Source organism: Hyposmocoma kahamanoa, unplaced genomic scaffold, assembly GCF_003589595.1.
Source record: "Hyposmocoma kahamanoa isolate Upper Pololo Valley unplaced genomic scaffold, ASM358959v1 62, whole genome shotgun sequence".
NCBI lineage: Eukaryota > Metazoa > Arthropoda > Insecta > Lepidoptera > Cosmopterigidae > Hyposmocoma > Hyposmocoma kahamanoa.
In genome coordinates this window covers 20,973,668-20,992,979 of record NW_020653850.1, presented here as the reverse complement: position 1 = coordinate 20,992,979, position 19,312 = coordinate 20,973,668, and the positions used below count along the sequence as shown (strand labels likewise).

The 19,312-nt window shown below is 37.3% G+C and overlaps 1 protein-coding gene across 1 annotated transcript; it reads left to right on the top strand.

Moving 5' to 3' along the window:
- Window positions 1-378: 378 nt before the first annotated feature.
- Window positions 379-13,463, top strand: LOC113229590. The gene is made up of 6 exons (XM_026463243.1): window positions 379-2,239; window positions 2,507-2,665; window positions 8,502-8,606; window positions 8,751-9,203; window positions 10,764-10,886; window positions 13,155-13,463. The coding sequence occupies exons 1-6, from the start codon at window positions 659-661 to the stop codon at window positions 13,338-13,340; spliced, it is 2,607 nt and encodes an 868-aa protein (XP_026319028.1). The 5' UTR covers window positions 379-658; the 3' UTR covers window positions 13,341-13,463.
- Window positions 13,464-19,312: the final 5,849 nt, after the last annotated feature.

The window sequence follows — 19,312 nt, the reverse complement described above, 5'->3', positions numbered from 1 at the left end:
CAAAAATGATTACGATATTCACAGCGTAATAGTATCTGACTCAAACAATACTAAAAAATATCGTAAAAATGCTACTCGTAACAACCACACTGTAGCAATGCTTGCATCATACGGTTACGCATCTAAACCAAATCGTGACTATAATAATTGTAACACGGACCATAAAAATGAAAATAATCATACTAAAAACTTTAAAGATTTACACATTTCCAATATAATAAACGATTGTTATCATAAAGAAAACCGTTGTGGCATGAATATTAACTTTAATAAAAATAAAACAGGTAATTGTTTACCAAATAAATACTGCGGTCGTGACGTTTGCATTAGTAGTACGCGTTTTACTTTGGATTGTTCTGATTACAAAGAAAGAAAGGCCTATAATCCAACGTTTTTGAATAAAATCAATACAAGTAAAGATGCACGCGTAATTATTCAAAAATGTTCGGGTAGCAGTAATTTTAATTCTGACTATTCCCGTCGATTATTAGTGAATAAAAATAATTCTAGTACACTTTTTGTTGGCAAGACTTCGTATTTATATAAAAAGTCAAGTACTACTGAGAATTGTGAGCAAAATTACAAAGTGTTTCGTATTGTCCCACAACAGTTAAATACTTCCAATTTATTTGCAAGAAACAAACACACGCCAATAAAAATGGATAATATAAATGTACTCACTAAGACTGGCTACAATGTTTCAAAGATAAGAACAGAATGCATTAAATGTAAAAAAATAGATTCTGATACATCTGTAAGTTATACTTCGGCTATGTCTTCATTTCTTCAACCAGAATTGCTCTCAAGCGCAAAAAATATTGAATTATTAGCACAGGTGAAACGACAAGTAAACAAATCAAGTGACAGTGGTAACAGCTCCGACCATGACAATTCTGATTATTTGATTCAATTCCCAAAGTGCGTCGTCGAAACTTGTATTAAAGACGTTTTAAATTTGGGTACAAAAATCAATGTGCCTAAAAGAAGTTCATCTGTAGAAAAATATTCTACCCCAAAGATGAAATTAAAAATACAGAATGAAGAGTCAAGTCGAAAGGGTATTCAACCAGGCCAGATTTATAAATGTTTTAATTGTGAAAAATGTTCATCTAAATCTAATTTAAAGTCAGAGAGATACACATGTAACTGTGCCGCTTGTTTGTCCTGTGAACTATGTATAAATAAAGATTCATATCTTAAGAAAACTGAAGAAACACAAACACTTGCAAAGGCTATAGATAAGGACATAAGCACTGTTCACTGTGCCAATCATATTGCTTGCTTAGATATTTCAACGGAGGACATTAGTAGTAGACCTTTTAAACTTTCTTTAGTGGACGTACAAAACCAAAACAGTATATTTTCCACAAATAATTGTAACTTTCCCGTTACTACTGCAGATAAAACAAAAAACGTGCTCTTCAATCAACTATACGACAATAATAATGTTCTATTTACGCCTGTTATTGACCATTCTATAGAAAATACCATACAAGGAGCGAGGCAATTTTCTATGAAACTTTTAGAATTGTTGCACAAATACCAAAAGGCTAACAGAGAATTCGAAAGTATAACTGAAAAATTAAAGATGGCGCAAGACGCAACTATAAGCGGAAATAATTATTTCAATTTAGATTCATACACGCAACGGTTTGAAGAGCCAGAAAAAGATGAAGTGCTATTTAATGAAAACGAACATTCAAACGCGTCCTTTATTGATAATAGAGACACACCGATCAAAGTTTACCCAACTTGTTACGCTGCTAATATCCAAAAATATAAGCGATCAAGTAAATTGTTTGATAACAATGAGGAATTATTAATACCCCATGATAATAAAGGGAATTGCCCTATGAGCACTAAAGAATTTTTACTTAATGATTACTTTCGTGCAAACACACCAAATTTAGACATCATCTCAAAAGTGAAATTGACGAATACATTCAGTACTTATAGGGCATATAGAAAACTTATTAAAAAAGCTTTTCGCACAACAAGACGCTCCAATATAAGAAAGAAAGTGCCCCGCAGTTCAGCTTATAAGATAAATAATGCATTCGAATCTAAAATGATCAGCACTAAGTCACAAACAGAAGCATTTAGTGGGTTAAAATGTGGGGTTGATATTGAATATAGGTCGTTTAGAAATATTGAGGTTCAGTTTGATGAAATGTCAAAGGAAGAAAATGTTACGTGCAAGAAAGGAAATATGGATTTTAAAGAAGATTTCGAATCCCAGGTATGATAACTAGTTTATACTGTAAGTAAATATAATAATTAGAACATTTAGTAAATAATACTAAATAATCTCACTAGTATCATGGATGAGTGTAGATTCAGTGGCTAGAACTTAACCTCTTGCAGTTAGTAGGGTGATGAACAGGGGGAGGTAAATAAAAAAAAAGCAAGTAAAAGTATTTGTCTACATGGTAACTTACATTCTTTCTTTGCTTCTCTTTTATTTGGTCTACATTACTCAAGTTAAATTTTATTTTATTCATGGCAGTATATTCAAGAAAAAGTATCCAGTATTAATTTCATACGATCACCCTATGAAACCAAGAGTAATTCGACATCAACAAACCTACGCGAAACATCTACTGGAATCCAGGTTTCAGAACCAATCGTGGTGGAGGAATGGAACAGTTGTGGTCATGAAGCTTTGGTACGGATTTTAAATTTAGTGTTTGAAAGATCAGATAATGGAAGCAAAACTATTTAATACTATTTATTATATTTAGGCGCTTCATTCTCGATATAATATTTAACCAGGTAGTTTCTTTATCTTCCTAGGCAACATTGCACGTTTTTAGAGTAAAAATAAACAAAAAAGAAAGTTTTTTCGTTGATACTTTCTACCAGGCATCAACTGTAATTTTCTATCCTCATTCCTTTTTCGTGCGTGGCAACAAGCACATCTCCACAGCTCCGTTAAAATGTCAAAGTGAACAAACCTAGAAAGAATCGAACATTATAAAAGTTTTTAAATACTTGGAAAATACGGACGCCAAACGTCGTCGGCGTTCTATGATCATAATATAATCGGACGAGTCGGACGTTGATCAAGGTAAAATTTTATTATATAATTCTTACGCTCATAAATAATGAAAATAAAAAATGAAAATATTCATTGTTATCATACAGCACTACTTGCTACTTCAGCAATGATAATAAATGTTCGCTTTCATACTTCGCAAATGTGAATGTAGTCGACATTTAATAAAATATCGGGTTAACTGCGAGTTATCCCCGATAACCAAATCCAATATGAGTGGATCAAAATCCGAACAGCTATACTAATATATGCATTTTACATAATTTTACGTTAAACCACGACAGTGAGTCGATTTTAATTTGCACAGTACTTATTAGTACTTATAAGTGCTAATAAGTGAAGTATATCTTTGAAATAAAATTACGTCGGGGTTAACTGCGAGTTAATCACGATAACGAAATCGGCTGCGAGTCGATTTTGATTATTATTATTATATATAAAAGTATATTCAAAATTTAATTAAGTCGGGGTTAACCATGGGTTAACTGCGATAAGAAATCAATTGCGAGTTATTTCAATTTCAATCCCACATACGTGCAATTAATAAGTTTAAACGAAACACGCCGTAGTTAAAACTCAATTATCTATCTAAAACAATTGTAAAGAAGATCGTTAATGATTTTAGGCGACAGCATCGCATAGTCACATGGGACTTGTCAACTTACGCCTCAGTGACCGGACGTGACGGGCGCAGTGGTAGTGCCCCTCAGATCTTTGCAATTTAAAGCTCTGAGTGGCACTGTAACTGTTATGGACAGACGTGTAGCTTGCCATCAGGCGCACGACTTGTTCGTGCCGTCACTTGATGTTATAAATTTTGTAGTATGTTCAAAATTACTTTTTTTTTATTATTTTTTCATGAAAATAGTACAATAATTCCTGATATTTCTGAGTCACGTGCGTGTACTATGTAAAGTGATCTATCCCTTGTGAAGTTTTGGTTCAGGAGGCGTCCAGTCCAAATCGAAATCATTATTATCATAAAGATCAACGGGAGTATCAACAAAATTTTCATTATCAAATAATTGAGGGCTATTTTGCCTAGAGAGAGTCTAGCTGTGCAGACAGCCGCCATATCTTTCTGCATACATACAGTTTTGTTTATAGTGACCTTCCAAATCAACCTCTTGGTTATACGGGAAGGGCACTATAACCTGTGCGAGCAAGCCCGCACAGGGACCTTCTCAGTCAGGTCCTGGCCTCAGATCAGCCCGTTTGCACGGACTTCATCTGGTTCTTAAAAGGCTAGTGCCTTGGGTGAGCTGCCCCGGGTACACGTACAGCACCCTCTGGAAAATAGTCCCAGATAGGTACCGAAGCTGTAGGCAATCGTTAAGCCATCGACTCTAAGTCAACTACCAAATCTCTTCTTAGGTGGCGGAGCTGTAGGCACGCTCATTTCTCGACGTGTCTCTGCAGTTCCCATAAATCTACGCATCTCTCCGGGCTAGTGCCGAAGATGCTGGTCGTAGTGTCTTGCGACATGTCCGAACATAGCTTCCGACTTAAAGTGCAACCCACGTGACCCGTGCATCTCTTCGCCATAGGCCATCGTCTCGACCGCGACTAAAACGCGATAGCTGCGTGCGGGGCAAACGCCCCGGTCACTTGTTCGGGACTGGGACGAACGTGTTAATCCCTGCAACTAACAACGAACTCGGGCGAGTCCATACCTAAGTCCGGGTCCACCAGAGACGCCCGTGAAGGCGTATCACTGGCGGAGGGCTTGGCCCGGATGCCCGCCGTACCCTGGTTTTACCGAGGAGCCCGTAGTCTCTCCTGAACTCCCTATCTGTCACTCACTGTAGCCACTCGAATGAGAACCTAATTTGTGGCTTTGACATGGAGATGTTTGCCAAGTTGATTCATGGCCAATTTGTAACAAGCTGTTCAATATATTGTTACCAGAACCCACTGATTGGATTGGTACAGGAACTTTTTCATATTTAAACAGAAATTTTTCTTGAATTTATGTAAGGGTAACGGGAGTATCTAACCTCAATTTGGGGATTTCGCGGTGTATTCCTTGATCAGCCACCGGCGAATCGTGGTCAATATACTATTATTTGTTTTCGTTATCTTATAACATTATGCTGTGTCTGTACTAAAGCTTAACACTGTAACTCCGAACTTACAATAAAGTGCTTCGTAGTGGGTAGCGGTCTTACATCAAAATACTTTTAAAGAACTCAGTACCTATGGCGAATTTCGTAGACACATAAAACTGTGTGGGTCGATAGAGCTCGAAAAATTATGTAAGATACCGTTAAAAACTCAAAATCGTAAAAAATAGAGTTACAGTGTTATGTTTCTCAGGTACGGAATGTTAATGCAACCATTAACTAACTGCAATATTTAGGCTTCATCATTAATTACGACAAGTTTGTGTTACAATCATGTCAAGTTTGTACAGTTCTAGGATTAAATTTTGATTCACGAAATATAAGTTTACCTTTAGAAAAACGTAAAAAATGTACCATTTAGTTAAAAAAATCATCAGGTTACCACGATGTACCATATAGGAGCACGTTCAATTGATTGGTCATCTCAGCCTGCCCAGCCACTAAATACGGTTGGTTATATATTAAACTATAGGAAATACAGAAATTTCTAAGTCTTCAAAAACATGTGACCGCCAGGATGGTTGGTTGCCTGTGGCGTCTGGCACTGAGTATATATTCAAGAAGTGCTACCTATTTGCTACTTTTTCTAAATAATTGCTACCTTTGATATATTTTAAGAATTTAAAAAATAATTGACCGGCCATTGTGATATCAAAATGGCTGGTGACCACTTTGTTCAGCATGAAGGGAGCAGATTTTCCAGAAGTATGTATTACCAATAACTGCTACCAATTTGCTACTTTCACAAATTAAGAGTATAAGCTTCTTATCTTCCTTACTTTCCAAAAATATAACTGATTGAAAATTTTATGAAGAAGTGTCTGGTTAAATTATAATAGCAAAAGTTTTTAGTGCTTTATCTTCATAATGTAAAGGGCAGGCGTTATACACTTAGATAATATAATTTTATCCCTAAAGCTCTGGTGGAAATTTTGCAACAATAACAGTCAAGATCTCTTTAAGACGTCAATGACATAAATAATAAAATTCTTAATGCAGGTATTTAACACGTTAACTGCCATACGAGTATACTCGTAGTATTTTTTTTTATATGGCTATTGCCACTATACAAAATGGTAGGTACGTGTATACTCGTAGTTGGCAGTGGACCCTAGTTCAAAATACGAGTTTACTCGTAGTTTGGCAATAAAATAGGATTTTTATTAGCTATTGCCAAACTACGAGTATAGTCGTAAATAATTCAAAACCTATTCTGGTTCCCGTGTCAAATAAAAACGGTAGGGTTTCAATGAAACCTAATGTAGTCAGAGATTATAATAACGGAATGTCCGGGATCGATCTTTCAGACCAAATGCTCTCGTACTACTCAGCTCTTAGAAAGACATTGTTTTGGTACAAAAAACTAGCGATCCACATTTTTGAAATTTTCATCCATAATGCATGCATGATCTACAACCAACAAGCCAACCTTCCTCCAGAAAACAAAATAGATGCTCTTTCGTTCAAAGATGAGGTTGTAAAATATCTTTTAGGCGAGAAATTCACAAAACACAGACTTCAGGAGCAGAAAAAGCAAGTACAATTACATTACTTAGAGCGTTTACCACCTACCCAAAAAAAACAAAAACCGACGAAGCCGTGTCGTGTCTGCACCAAAGAAAAAAAACGCAAAGAAACAGTTTACTATTGTCCGGTATGCCCTGAAAAACCTGCCTTATGCGTTGAAAATTGTTTTAAAATTTTTCACTCCTTTGTGACTTCACAGTGATGTAACTAATTTTTTTTGTATGAAACTTAATTTTCTGATTTAATTAATGTTTTATTTCAAATGCCAAAGAATTTAACCCCGCCTTCCTTACACGGCCACTGTTTAAAAATTCGTTAGAAATCGCATACAATCAACTACGAAAATACTCGTAGTTGGCGGTGCCGCCCAGATCATGTACTACGAGTATACTCGTAGGTTGGCAGGCAACGTGTTAATAAGTTCGTAGGGAACCGTGAGCAGCCATCTCCCTGCTTTATCTCTTTTATGGCCTAAAACAGACTTTGATGCCCACATAAAAAGATTAATTTAGTGGCGCATTTTGATTGAAACCCAGTGTACCAAAGTATAGCAATACTTGGAATCCTCAAGTCGCTCTCGCATTAGTCCCAACGTGGTTTCCTGCCACAGAACTTCCTCTTGAAAAACTTACGAAAAAACACGTTATTTTACTTGCACTTTGTACTGCACATCGTTTTATTATTATTATTTATTTGAATTTAAGAAAAGGGGGGTACAATATATTTAAATAAACATAGTCCTACAAAACTGTATATTACAGTTTGACTGCAGGATCAAAATGAGTCTCAATTAAGCAAAAAGTTACAAACTGACACTAATGTTGTTAAAAATACTTGAAACAATACGATTATTAACTATTCAACAATAATTTGTGAAATAATGCTCTTTCCACATTTTTTAAATTTACACTTTTTTCACATTTAGTTTCACATCTCTGGTAGTAGTCACATCTCTGGCCAGGACTGGTAGCTGTAAAGGTACTAACTGGGTGATAAATCTTTCACAGGTTTCTCATAGATGGCGCTACGACTAAAAAAAAAGTTGTTGAAAAACCAAATACAAAGACACGACCCAAGCACATAGAAAAATTCGTGAGGTCCGTTGGTTCGTTCCGTGGCTTAGTTGGCATAGCGTCTGGCACGGTGTGCAAGAAGACGTCGGTTCGAATCCGACCGGACCGAAGGAATTTTTTTCTGAGTATTCGATCTTTGTATTAATAATTATAACAAACTAGTGGAGTAATTTCACAAAAAAGAATTGAATATTAATTCAATGAAAATTTAATTAATACAGTGAATAGCGACATCTCTGGCCAGGACTGGTAGCTGTAAAGGTACTAACTGGGTGATAAATCTTTCATAGATTTCTCATAGATGGCGCTACGACTAAAAAAAGTCGTTGAAAAACCAAATACAAAGACACGACCCAAGCACATAGAAAAATTCGTGAGGTCCCTTGGTTCGTTCCGTGGCTTAGTTGGTATAGCGTCTGGCACGGTGTGCAAGAGGAATTTTTTTCTGAGTGTTCGATCTTTGTATTAATAATTATAACAAACTAGTCTAGTAATTTCACAAAAAAGAATTGAATATTAATGCAATGAAATTTAATTAACGCATTTTTTATTCTCTAAAAACCGTGCAATGTTGCCTAGCAGTGAAACTACTTGGTTAAATATTATATCTTCGAATGAAGCGACTCACATAATAGTGATCGAACTTCACTTTGAGAAATTCGTTTAATCATCTGTTATATGAAATAAAAATTGTTTAAAAAAATAATGTATCTATACTTGCAGCTGAAGCTTCAAAAGGAAGTGGACGATTTGCTGCAAATGTCGCTGCTTAGTTCCCATTCTTTGGATTTATCACTTAAAGAGCAGAAAGATTCAGTTCATTCGGAGGTATATGTTAACTTTTTATTAAAATTTGAATGAATTCCACGACATTTATGTATGACATTTTGTCATACTTTTTATACGATTACGGTTAAGTTTACTCATTAAAAGTAATCGTAGTCAAAATGTAAAAATGAAATGATTTTTCAGACACATCTTAACATGAATGTCGAAGGTCACATCGACTGTGCATCAGTAGTGGAAGAAAATAATCTCCGAGTCCCAGCTGTGATAAACTATGAACAACATGCACCAGTATTAAAATCAATACCGGTAGTGGAAGAAAAAGATACCCGAACGTCACTCATGAACGGAAAATACCGGAGTACGCCAGACGTGGACGTAAACAATGTACAAGTCGTGCAACACGCAGCCAGCGGAATGCCAGCGTATATCGAGTGTATGCAAAACGTGAATAAACGTGCCCGCAGTACGCCAGTGGTGCAAGAAACAAAACAATATGTACCAGTCCCAGGAGAAAGCCAACGATTTGTAAAATTTTTAGAAGACGAAGATCACCAAAAACCACTTGTGAACAACGAAGACCACCAAAAACAATTGAAGCAAAAAGAGCAGTCTTCTATCGTGCTTTCATCTGCAAAGGTAACTGTTACTTGATCCATAATTTTTATATAACTGACAAAAACTTCTAGCCTGAGTGTACTAGGTATGTCCAAAGGCTGCTTCCCACGGCCCGTGGTTTCACGCGCCGTGTGAAAAAGGGCCACCCAAGTGCACCCAATGCTCGCCCGTGACTCCCATGACGCAAGAGCGCGTGTCGCGGCGTGGATTTCGCGCGCGAGCTTTTGGCGCTTATTCGGTATTTGACATAGATGTGTGTCGATATAAAATAATTCGAACAGCACCTATGACCCGATAACCCGGTACTAGCTTTTAAATAACCCGATCATTTTAGAGTTTCATATGACCCATGAATATTCGACGCGCAATATTCGACTTTATCTTTATGATTTTAGAGAGTATTCAACAATTCGCAATATTATTGTTGTCTCGTTCACTCTCACGTGAAGTCCCCACTCACGACACGGTTCGCTTTCTCACTCTTCGTTTGGGTTGAACATTTGTTCGATAGAGCATTCGTTCGATAAAATCTTCGTTCGACCGAACAGACAAAAAAAAGTCATCAACCTGTATATGTAAAACACGTGGTCGGATCACTTTCCACTTGTACTTAAATGTGATTTTGGAATATTAATGTCAAAAAAGTTTTATCACGAGTAGCTTTCACCATGGACTAAGGATGCTGTTAGGCATTTGTGAAAACTATATATTTGTGAAAGCTGGTGCCCACGGATTTATTTATAACCTTAAGAAAAGTCAGGTCGTGGTCTTTGGGGTTAAGAATACGAAACCACTCGAGTTATCTCTGGCCGTACCACGACAGTACGTCGCATGCAATATGTGATAAACCTCCCCGCGGCATATTATGTTACTGCTTCCGTGGCCGAACGGTTACCATGCTGGGCTGCCACGTAAATGTCTCCGGTTCGATTCCCGGGCCGGGAGAAATATTTGTGCGGCCTACATTTATTTCTCCCGTGAGGTTCGGTGCAATTTGTTGTTGTCTATACGCGTGTCCATGGCACCCAGTCCCAGGTAATAAGATTTATACTTTTATCATTGAACTCGAATTTTATTTGATTCCCTTTCGATGGCGGCAATAAACTTACATTAATTGGATTTTTTTATTCCATTTCGTTTTTTTTTACCTCTGGCAACCTACTGGGATATTGAAAATTCCATTTGCTGCCAGTGGCAACAACAGGTCTTTTTGTCCCGTTTGTCACTACTTGGTAACATATGGGATTTTTTTCTCATTTGTCGCTGCTGGAAATCACCACTGGTAACAACTGAGACTTTTTTATCCCGTTTGTCACCACCTGGTAACATATGGGATTTTTTTCCCATTTGTCGCCAGTAAAAATCACCACTGGCAACAACTGTGATTTTTTTATCCCGTTGGTCACCACCTGGTAACATATGGGATTTTTTTCCCATTTGCCGCCAATAAAATTCACCACTGGAAACAACTGGGAATAAGCCAAAAAACAAATAACATATACAAAGTAACATATATAAAGTAACAATCGTGAAAACCTAAGAATTCGGTATTAATTATATTGGTTAAACAATGTTTTACAGGACTGGAAGTTGGTGTATGATTCGAAGAAGGTGACTTTTCCGAGAATATCCAAATTTTCCGACCATACCATTATGGTGAAGTGGCGCATACCGGAATGTATAGATGGAGTCAAGGGCTATGAGGTATAAAATACTAGATAGTTCTCGTACCTCGATGCGCTTGTAGCAGTATTTAATTAGCGCAAGGAGATTCAGATACCATAACTGCAACTCTAGGCTGCGGTTCCACCAGAGATGTGCGAGGTAGCTAGGCAGTGCGAGGATGCGTACTGAAACTGAAACAGAGTGTAGTATTAAATAAAACGTAATTCGTTTGTGATGGTTTATTTCTTCAGTCAGAGTACAAAAGTAAAAAGACGATACAAAAGATTCTGCGCTTATTAATACAAATGTCTTCCCGCCAAAACCGCCAAACATCATCGAGGAATAGCTGTTTTGGCGGTATTGGCTATGACTACCAATAATACCAAAAGATGACAACAGATGGCAGATTACAAGCGAAGCCAATAGTTACGATACAGTGTATGTCTATGGCACCAAGAAATATTAATTGGCAACACCGATATACATAAGTAAAAGGTCATCTGTAATTAAAATTTCTCAACAATATCAACATTAACTATAATCCTTGAATTTATTGTTTATACCCATTGACTTACAATTATATGGACGTCGGGTCCGCGCTAAAAAGTGTCCGCACTTGTAAGGCGCTAAAATCGTATACAGAGCGCGACACTCCGCTTTAGTCTTCATTTGTTCTACTGACAGCGCGATACTGCGATGATATTACAATTTAAATTTCGAATAGGTTGACTTGGGACATTTTTTTCGTGGTTTTTGTATTAGACCCGTCGTCCATATAATTGTAAGTCAATGTTTATACCAAATTCTATGTAAGTTTGTGAAAGTGATACATTTCAATAACCATATTTGTTCGAGTATGATACAATATACAACGTAGTATGCAAGATACGACCAGTCGTGATTGCAACATAACAGTAATCTTTCAGCAGAATTGTTTCAGCTGTGCGTGGGTGGCGTGCGGTGTGGTGGTATGAGTGGCGGTGATATTCCTCCCTTTCTCGCACATATTTCTCGTTGTATGTACAAATGCTTAGCTCCGCTAACCCGTTTCCACCAGACCTTATTTCTTGGCGGGGGGAAATCTTTATAGATACCCCTGAGCCCAGGGAGACTCAGGGGTTATGTGGGGATTCTCGCTCCAGACTGGAGGGCCTACCCCACTAAAAACCCCCCGGGCTTACTTCTCGCCTGTTGAGTCGGCGCCGTGGTATAGGTGAACATTCACCACGACGCCGCCCGGGTTTCCACCAGAATTGCGCTAAGCGACGCTAGGAAAATGGAGTAAATCTGTTGGTGGATTTTTGACTCGCACACCGCCGAGCTACGGCGCACATTTGGTGGAAACGCAGCCTTATTCAACAAATTCAAATTCAGAGTACTGATTGGTTTATATCTAGGTAATAGTGCCTCAAGGCCATCGAGTATGTAACCAGAAACAGAGACGAAATATCCATCCCTGGAAAGTCATCAGGCAAATGGGCCATAAATCACTTTTAAATATCAACTCTCGTTTGCACTGAAATCACAAATTAGAAAGCTGAAATAGTACAGCGCCAACAACTGACCTGTGTCGTCTATTTCTACTACGTCTCCTCATATTCCAAAAATATTCTGTATTTATTGTAATAAAGATAATATCTCTAACTATGGGGGGTTGCTCCAACAGCGAAACATCTAATTACGAAACAAACGGAATCACATTTCATCGGTAATTAAATATTATAATGTAATTTTAAAATTTTCGTCCATTATAGCAAAGTTCTAAACTGGTCGATTTGAAGTGAAACAATTGACGACACCCGTCAATTGTTTCGAATTCGGGCTAGCTAATCGGACCGCAGTTGCCACCACCGTAGTGATATGGCAGAATAGTTTTCAAACAAATTAAATGACATTTCGTCTCTATGTCTGGTTATATACTCGATGGTTAAGGCACTTACTGAGTGAACTTTCATATTGTGGAAGTTTACCTGTCGGAATTTTTAATCCTTTTATAATACGATTCCGTCTGATATTCAGAATTTTTTCTGAATCTGAATTGCAAGGTTTTAAAACTGTTGAAAGATACAAAACTAGGATGACAAAAATTCATGGTAGTGATCCATGTACCTCGTTGATACTTGAAAGGAGAGAAGGAAAACATCGTTATGAAATCTGTACATCAATAAGGTTCACAACCCTTGGAAAACGTGTAAAGTCTCCAACCTACATTTGACCAGTGTGACGCACTATGACCTAACCCCTCGCCTGAAAGGAGACCCGTACCCGTTTAACTTACAAATGGGTTGAATGAACTTTTGTTCACAGCTACTAGCGGATGGCAGAGCAATTGAAAAGATCTTTAACCCGACTCGCAACATGGCGGTGGTGACGTGCATGCCCCACACCCATTCTGACAAAATACAAGTGACGATCAAAACGCTGCTTTCAAAGCTGCACCCAGGCGCACAGCTTCCTTCAGTTACAACTGTATATTATCCCCGTACTAAATAGTTCTTACACGGGAAACATTGGTGAGGTTGTTATGAAATTAAATCATAGATTTTACACCTGTCCTTAATTGTTTTATTACAATACTATGACTACATAGATCGCAGGGGAATCCCTTGTGTCTGTATCATCGAGTATATAACCCGAAATAGAAACGAAATAAGTGCCATCCATCCCTAGAAACTCATGAGGCAAATGGGCCTTATATCACTTTTAAATATCACCTTCGTTGGCGCTGAAATCACAAATGAGAAAACTTAAATAGTACAGCGCCAACAACTGACCTGTGTACGTCTTCATATTATATTCCAAAAATATTCTTTATTTATTGTAATAAAGATTATAAGTATCTCTAACAATGAGGGCTGTACTATTCGGTGGTGTGGGAAAAACAATAAAACATCTAATTACAAAACAAACGGAATCACATTATACAGATATGTAATTTAATGTAATGTGATTTATGTAATTTTGCAATTTTCGTCCATTATAACAAACCTCAAGTTAAACTGGTCGTTGGAAGTGAAACAATTGATTACACTCGTCAATTGTTACGAATTCGGGCTGGCCAATCGGAGCGCAGTTGTCGCAGAAATGATTTGGCAGAATAGTTTTCAAACAAATGACATTTCGTCTCTAGTTTTGCTAATACACTCGATGATCTGTTTAAATGCATGTATGATATTATCCGCACAACATCGTAGCACGAACCCTGTATTCAGAATTCGCACTGAATACAAAAAATTACATAGTAAAAAAATAATTTCTGAATTTGTGCTGCACATGGGTAGCACCTTCCAATGCACACCATAGGAAATTAAAGTAGGGTGTCCTCTTAGAATAATAACTCATAGAAACCTAGCCCGCACACGCTAAGTGAGGGAAATTGAAGCGCTCCCAATGGGCCTACACGAGCGGGCGGGCCTTCAGTGCTCAAGGTCAACTTGCACCGCGAACAGCTCAAGAATTTTAGCTAAAAATGACGAAATGTGCGGTAAATGAGTGTACAAATACGTCAGACAAACATAAAATAGATACTAACATCACATTTTACAAGGAAGTAACGCGTTTCAACTTGTATTTTTATATAAGTATTCACTAAAACCGAAAATTAACCTACTACTAAAACTAGCCTACATGAATTTGATTTTTGCCTCACTTGTGACAGTTCGTTTGATATTAAACTATCATTCTATGCGTTATTATTCTAAGGGTGTCCTCATCTAATTTTGTGTTATGCCGCGTTTTCACATTCGTCCGATAGGCGATGCGAATAGCGATGCGATGCACGTCACGCATGTGTAAACGGTCACTTCGCCATTCGCGTCGCGACTCGCATCGCGCGAAGTTAGGTACGAGTGGCGTCGCGAAGTTAGATACGAGTAATCTGTTCTTCTAATCTGTTATCTATAATTCTATTATAGAATCCTAATAAATAAATATTGATACAATATTATATTTTTCATTAATTCATTATCTAGACTAATATTGAATATTTAAAAAATATATTAAAAGCACTTTAAATGTTAAGATGTCATATTTTGGACAGGTAACTTTAAATAAAGTAAACAAAGTATTTGAAATTGCTTGTCCAAGTTTATCATTACCAAGGTGATAATTAGGTGTATTCACTACGTAATATTTATCGGCAATACAAATAAAAAATTCGGGATCCCTGGTCTAGCTCACGAAGTTATGACGTCTTATTATATTGGTATAATAAATCTGTATTATATATTACTCTGCACTAAAGAAACACACAGCAGTCTCAGACATAAGTTTTGTTACTTACTTCGTTTCATCTTTCCAAAAACGAAAGAAACTCCTTTTCTTTACCCGTTTAGATGATTATAAACAGCCGTACACAGCACAATTCACGACCATTATAAATAGTAACGTAAAATGATGTTATTTAATAACCTACAAATTTCGTAATTAATAAATGAAAACTATTCAAATATCAAAGCCGTCTTGGCTCGCCGACAGCCTTGTTCTCGTTCAGTCAATGTGACCATCAATGTGCGGGGCATGGTGCGGCATCTAAAGCTAGGGAGGGGCGGAGAGTGTCCGTTCTCGTTATTTATTTATTGTCTGGTTTACGCATGCGTGTCGTGCATCGCATCGCTATTCGCATCGCCTGTCGCACGAATGTGTGAACGCGTTTCAACCACTCGACACGAACGTTTCGTCGATTGTTTCGACGAAACATTCGAGTATAGCCAGCACGATAGTGTAAACGCGGTGTTAGAACATACTTTTGTGTAAAAAAACAACTTTTTGTTTTGTTTTTTTAAATGTAAAAATAATGATATCTTGTTTTAATGCCTAAATAGTATTTGTGCCGTGTTACTTTTTTTTGTACTATTATTTATGCCACTCGTCCATTACAATCTCTGAAACATATTTTTCATACTCTTCGACAGCCTCTTCAGGTGATGAAAATCGTTGACCGCGTAACTGGTTCATATTTTTTGGAAATAAATAAAAGTCACAAGGTGCCAGGTCGGGACTGTACGCAGGATGCCTCATAAGATCATCTTTGTTCACCTTCAAAAATTATATAATAATTTGTCTGTCTGGCCGTGTGAGAACTGGCATTATCGTGGTGCAAGATGATACGGCGTTTACGGATATTTTTACGGAGTTCGTCAATAACTTCCGGCAAACAAATGGTCGTGTACCAATCACTATTCTCGGTACAATAATTCTCCACAGCAACAGTAGCCACGTGTCCAGTTTTATTCAAAAAAGAAGCAAACATGCGCTTAGAAGCACTTTGCACGCGCGCCATTTTGATTGGTTTCGGCTCATCTCGAAAGATCCATGCGCTCGATTGCTGCTTTGTTTTTGGATCGTAATTGTACATCCATGTTTCGTCACCTGTTACTATGTCACACACCAAATTTGACTCTCCTTCGTTGAATCTGGTAAGCATGGCATAGCACTAAGAGACGCGATCCGTTTTTTGAGCCTCAGTCAAATTGTGTGGGATCCACCGAGAGCAAAGCTGTTTCACACCCAAATGTTTGTGTAGTATTGATTGTATTTGACTCATGCCTATGCCTAAAGATGCGCGAATCTCATGGTATGTCACATGCCTGTCTGTTTTGATCATACGGCGCACAGCATCGATGTTTTTGTTGTTCACAGCAGTGGACGGGCAACCATCACGAAATTCGTCACAGAGATTCACACGACCGCGTTTGAATTCTGCAAACCAGCTGTAAATAGTCGCCTTGCACGGTGCTTCATCGCTAAAAGGTGTTGAAGCCGAGCGAAGCTCCGTTGAGCTGTTAAATTACACTTAAAGTCGTAGAAAATCATACTATGAAAATTTTCACGAGTTAAATCCATGGTCATGTAGACAACTAATTTCTAAAATGACGCCACAATGTAAAATCAAGTGACTGAAAGATGAAACAAGATGTACTCTACAGCCAAAGAATTTCATTTTCAAATGTTGTAATAACTTTTTAAATATTGTTTATGTAAGTGGCCAGTTCCGTAAACTTATAGTGCGCCCTATATAAATGTGGCAGTTGGTAAAAATAACAGAAAATGACCAAAAAATAAAGTTGGCGTAATGTTCATTGGAGGTATAGTTTTATGCTATGGTAGTTTTAGAATGGTCGATTCTCCCGAGAAAGAGCACGTAGACATAAAACTAAGTGCAAGTGTAAAGTGTAATTTTCGAAATTTCTAAATCGATTCTGGTGTAGATGTTCGGAGTAGTGCTTGTGGATTAATTACTTTCGTTACTCTGGTTCTTAATTCCCTACTTCGAGGCTAGATATTTAATAGAATTATATGGCACACAAAAAAAGGAAATAAATAGTGACACGCTAAACGTCTTTTTTATGATACAAAGTGAGCTTTAAGTTCTGAGTGACACTGCAACTGTTATGGACAGGCGTGTCGCTTACCATCAGGCGCACAACTTGTTCGTCCCGTCACTCGGTATTATAAAAAAAACTTTAAATCGCTAAGATCTGGGAGGTTCCCCACAAAGCCGACTTACTATGTAGAAAAGTATCACCTCCACCCCGCATTATATTACCCGTTTTTCCTGTTATACCTGCTTATACCTACATCACAGTTTAAATGATATTTTATTTTAGGCACAATGACTCATTCTACTTAATGATTTGTTCGGATATAACTTAGAAAAACACAAATTAGTTTACACTACCACTTATAACACACGTGCGTAGACAATACACGATTCGTATATCAGACTACGCATCAAGAATCAAGTTCAGTTTCGAAAACAACATACTCGAAGTTGCACGTTAGTTTTGCGCACAGCGATGCGCAGTGTGATTATCAATTATTAAAATATAATTAAGAATATTCAACAAGTGTAAGTGAACAAAATGAAGAAGTTGATCTATTTGCTTTATTTTTATTGGGCCAATGTTTGGAGTCCATCAGGTTTGTAATTTCTGTTTTGTTTTTCCTTATATTTTGCATTGGCTTGTGTGCGTGTGGGAATTTAAGTGATCTCCGCCGCGTCTAAGATTTACTATCGACTCCAGTTTATTTCATTGTTATATTGTTTTTGATAACAGAGGAGTTCGTTCAGGGAAGTATTGCCACCTTACCTATTTTTGCCGCCAAGCAGTAACGTCAGCATTACCGTGTTCCGGTTTTGGAGGGTAAGGGTGCTGGTGAAATTACAGGCACATGGGACTTGTCAACTTATGTCTCAGGGTGACAGGCGCAGCGGCAGTGCCCCTAAGATTTAAAGCTCTGAGTTGCACTGCAATTGTAGGTAGGCGTGTCGCTTACCACCAGGTGCACGACTTGCTCGTGTGGTTACTACGTATTATATAAAAAAAAATCAATTCATCTGCAGACAAAATTTAATTGATTTTTTTCTACTATTATGCTATTTACACAGATATATAATACTACTAGTATAGATACTCAACAAACAAAGAAATCTCGCACTCATAACTCCGCTTATTTAGACGTTTATTTTGCTGTTTAACGCTGATCAATAAATGGTACATGGCAAAGTTGACATTTGATGCGATTGTAATAATATTCGAAAAGGCCAATAGATGGCAGCTGTTACATTTTTGTCAAGGTTATTGCTCTTGATTAGCCGTTGATTAGTATTATATTAAAATAAACTACAGAAGCCTTATACTGACTTAAGTTGAGTGGTGCCGTGGATTTGTTATGTGATAAAAGTTCAGAGGAAATTGTTTTTTATAATGGTATGGTTAAAAAAGCATGAAGTTAAGCCATAATAAAAGAAAACTGAGTTACTTGGACACAAACTATTTTTTGTGAAAGATGCCCTCTATCCTTGACATTGGGAACTTTTGTCAGTTCAAGAAGGAATTATCTACTTTATTTTAAGTATTAAAGTAGTTAATTTCTTATTGCAAATCGATCGAATTAGTACATTTGATATTAGGTGAATTAACTTATTGTGGACCTATCTATACATAGGTAGGTACTGAAAATCTTTTTTGGCGGCTAGATGTCGCTTCTTCTTCTTCTTAGGGTTCCTTCTTCTATCGGAGGTTGGACAACGTCATGGCACTCCTGGTTTTAGAGGCTGCCGCTCAAAAGAGCAAGGTGGTGCTGCAGCCGAATCTTTCCTCAAATTTTTCAACCAGGAGTGCCGCCTTCTACAAATACTTCGTTTTCCAGCGATTGAAATGTCGCTTATCGTTAATAAACTGACAGTTACAGTACCGGCACCACGGAAGAAAGTATGTGGTCTGTGACCGGCACGCTATGATAGCCGTTTTGACAGATTACAATAGTGAGGTCAAATCTTAATTAATTGTCGAAGAAAATATAATCAAATGCGAGTCGCATTTATAACTTTTTAAATTTATAAGTACCTAGTATTGCAAGGGGTAGCTGATTAAAAAGTTTTAATAAGACGAAAATGAAAATATTTAGGTACATAATAATAGGGGTTAAAGTATGAAATTGCCGATTTGTACTGAAAATCT